We start from the raw sequence: 3759 nt of genomic DNA, 5'->3' as shown, positions 1-3759 counted from the left end.
AAGGCTTATACAACAAGTTGCTGAGAAAATCCGCTAAGGGCTCTTATGCATTTAACGTTTAACATGACTTCAAATCGGGCTGCTCACAATCTTATAGTTATAACATTTAACACGGTAAAACATTTAACATTTAACACAACATCATGACTACCCCTAATGTAGCCGTGAGTTTAACTCCTGTGGGTTCTGGAGCCCTCCTGGTGTACGGCCAGCCCCTTAAATTGGGTAAAAATCTGGTAGTTGAGCATGATTCTGACCAAATCACCTCCTTGCACAAACGTTGGTCTGGTAACAGTACTTCTCTACAAACTACTGAACCCTTGATCCTTTATGGGTTGTAGCGGTACAGATTGATTGATATATATATTCTTTTTTACAAAAGCAATTTTGATTATATTTAACCATAAATACAGGGAAATAATATTATAAGAAACTATTCTCAACCTAACTATGTTTAAAGATATTGAAAAGTAAATATGGACTTCATCCGATTAACAGATCCGAAAACAAATCATTCATGTAATGGTATAATATAGGTGGTAAATCGTACTTTTAGTTGTAACCGCAAAACTTCGAATAGAACTAAGATAAACAGAAGAAAATACAAGAATGTTAGTAATGAAAATTATAATATGGAGAAATTCAAAAATATTTTAATAAATAGAGAAAAATGCTTTAGTCGACAATACTGTCCAAATACATCGGATTGCTAAAAACACAGCATCTTTATCAATCCATGGTTGGATATACTAACACTACCATATATTAACAAAGATTAAAAAAATTAATATATTTTTATCTTTCTACTTCTTTTTTCAAACAATAATTAACTATAACCTAAATACAGTATATTTCAAATATTTTTTTTATCAATTTTAATTTCTTTTTTCCTCCTTCCTCTTCTCGCACAAAGTTATATTACATTTTCCTTATTGACTCTTTCCATTTTTTTTTTTTTTGTTCTCAACCCTATGTACGTTATTCGCTCTATTCCGCTCACTCATATCTCTGTATATACAAATGCAATGCGAATTAAAATAAAAAAGGGACCTATGGATAACGAACGCGAAGATATTGACAGGTTAAAGTATAGATCATAACACGAGTGTTGAAGAAGTTGGCGACTCTTGTCTTGAGAAAAAGGAAAGTACAAAAAACTGATTTGAGAAAGATTGTTTAAACATGTGCGATAAAATGAAAACTATTATGCATATATGAAACGTGTGAATTCTTAAAAAAAAAAAAAAAAAAATATAATTGGAGGAATTCAAACGTTCCATTCTTAATGGAAAACAATGCATGTCCTAACAGTGTTCTTAGAATCAGTGTTTGTTATTTTTACTTTTCTCTTTTTCCCATTTATAAATATAAACTACCAAATGATAGAAATATAAATTAATTTGAATCGAAAAAAAAAAGAAAGAGGTATTGTTTTGTTTTAACAAGAATTCGGAATAAAAAAAACAACATTCCGAGCGTTGCAATAAATGTTTTAAATATATAAGAAACACCATGATGATTTCTTAAAATATGGAATGGTCAAACTCTTCTTGGATATCCGAAGGAGTTGATGGACCTCATTAAATTGGGTTCAGCACACTAATAGTACACAGTAAGGAGGAAGTCGAAACAGCTTTCAGAAAATAAAAATTTTAAGAAGCGTTAACCGGTAATGTTCCATAGTCAAGTTATTAAAGCATGATTCGTAAGAATAAATTTTGTTTAAAAATAAATGGTAAAATTGTAAAATTTTCGAAGAATGGAATGAATCTAGAGTTATCCCGATTCACAAAAAGGGACATGTTATAAAATATTTAGGTTAGTCAAACAACTGAAATCACAGAATAAATAAGGGAAATTATTGGAGACAACCAATTTAGTTTTAGACGGAATCATTCTGCTATTGATCAAATAAAGATGATAGATAATTTATTGTATTAGCCATATCGTGGATTATCCTTAATCCACTGTTTTATCAGATAATTTGTTTTAAAAATAAACTACTATACAACAGTTTAGTTCACCAGCTTTATACCGTCGTTTAAAAAGTCAGAAGTTTTAAAGTATGTTAATCGGAAATTCGGATCGGTAATTGTTATTCTTAGTAGTTTAATATCACTTTAGGTGATTTTCTTTCCTGGTCTATTTAATTTAGTACAAGAATATGACATTAGAAAAGTGATGCATACCGAAAAAGGTTTAACCCTGTGTGATAAAATATTCTTGATCGAGTAAGCCAATGATTTGATAATGTTAATTGAAGACTCTACAAACTATACAACTAAATAAAACATTGATGAAAGCCGTTCAAGTTCCAAGTATTTTAATAAATACGAGTAAAACAAAAATATATGGGTAATATCAGAATTGGTGGTAGTTTAGGTAAAGTTGTATTAGGGGGGATAGATTTAAGTTAATTGGGAAAATTGAGTAGAATTAAGAAAATTAAATGAACTCAGCGGTGGACCCAAGGAATTTTTTTCTTTTTTAAAAATTAATATTACTAATAATTGTAAAGAATTATTCACTACTAAATTAAATTTTATTCTTGAATTACGATGTTATGATTAGAGACAGTTTGTTTGGATTGTGTGTTGTTGGAAAAGGAGAAATTTGAATAAAGATAGAGAAGAAACATGGCGAATATTAAAAGAGAGGGAATCGTATAGGGCAGTGGATTGGGCTAAAAAGGGACGTTCCATTGGAATGTGAAGCTTCGAACTAAATTTTGGAGAGGAAATGGAAGGTGTTCAACATTGGTTCCCAAGCTTTTTGCCTGCAGAATTCTTTTGGTAGAACTAGTTAATGGTCGAACCCATGATACAAGAATGTCAAATGCCATCTTTTAAGAATGTTTGGAATATGTACAAAAAACCGTGAGTGTACTGAACAGCTGGTTCATGTTAGTACCAATTAGTATCTCAGGCCTTTCGTTTAAGATTCAAAAGAGAAATCATTGCACTAGTAAAATGCCAATAATCCTTGGTAGAGTTTTCTTGAGCTTGGGGCTTGAGGTACTAACAGGGCATATTTTTTTCTGATCCCTTTAAAACTGAATGTAACAATAAATTAATGGTTGCTTTACGTATGTTTACATAAATCAAGTTGGGTATTACCTTTTTCTACCTGTGGTACTTAAAGGTAACGATGAAATACTTATCTCGTTATTGTGAATGTGTCCATTCTATATAATCCTACTAGATTTTTTTTTATCATTTTTTTTTAATTTTCTAACCTCTTTATTTCATATATATACAATTACATAATATATAATACATGATATATATATATATTTATTTATTATAATACATATTGTGTTGCCGTATTGCATTATAAGAACAGTTGAATAGAAAATATCTGGAGGTGAGGGGCCTCCTCATAGAGACGGCATTAACTGTTACTGAGAAGCGGTTATTCCTAATATATTTTTTGGGCAGTTCGGAATATTATTTTGGTATTATTCCTTTATTGAACAATCACCATTATTTCATTTCACCCAAAACAAATTCACATACTTAAAAATAACCATACATTTTGACACAATATATTCTTCAACGCACAAGATTAAGTGAGCTTCGCACTAGCGCTGTCTGGTAGAGGCGAGGGAAATAACGGACAGTAGCGTCGCAAGCCGAATTCTGTTTACATCAGTGGTTTGAATTAGGAAGATCATTGGTATGGAAATTGAAAAAGTAGTGATGAAATCCTCGATACTCGGCTTACTTCGGACCTTTATGGTAGAACAAGGTAATATCTAAT

General features: G+C 30.8%; 1 protein-coding gene across 2 annotated transcripts in view; it reads left to right on the top strand.

The window, feature by feature from the left end:
* LOC106692747 (influenza virus NS1A-binding protein homolog) overlaps positions 1–3759 on the top strand; it is a 79508-nt gene that overhangs the window by 38833 nt on the left and 36916 nt on the right. The window contains exon 1 of one of the 2 annotated variants that reach the window (XM_014438868.3): positions 3662–3747. The exons of the other annotated variant lie outside the window; for it this stretch is intronic. Within the exon in view, the coding sequence (XP_014294354.1) occupies positions 3678–3747 (70 nt within the window). The 5' untranslated portion in view covers positions 3662–3677. Of the gene's footprint in view, positions 1–3661; positions 3748–3759 lie in introns of those variants that run through there. 2 annotated transcript variants of the gene reach the window in all.

Source organism: Halyomorpha halys, unplaced genomic scaffold (genome assembly GCF_000696795.3).
Source record: "Halyomorpha halys isolate HHAL.00 unplaced genomic scaffold, Hhal_1.1 Scaffold69.1, whole genome shotgun sequence".
In the NCBI taxonomy this organism is placed as follows: Eukaryota; Metazoa; Arthropoda; class Insecta; order Hemiptera; family Pentatomidae; genus Halyomorpha; species Halyomorpha halys.
The sequence above is the reverse complement of the archived record's forward strand: the minus strand, read 5'-3'. Positions and strand labels throughout refer to the sequence as shown.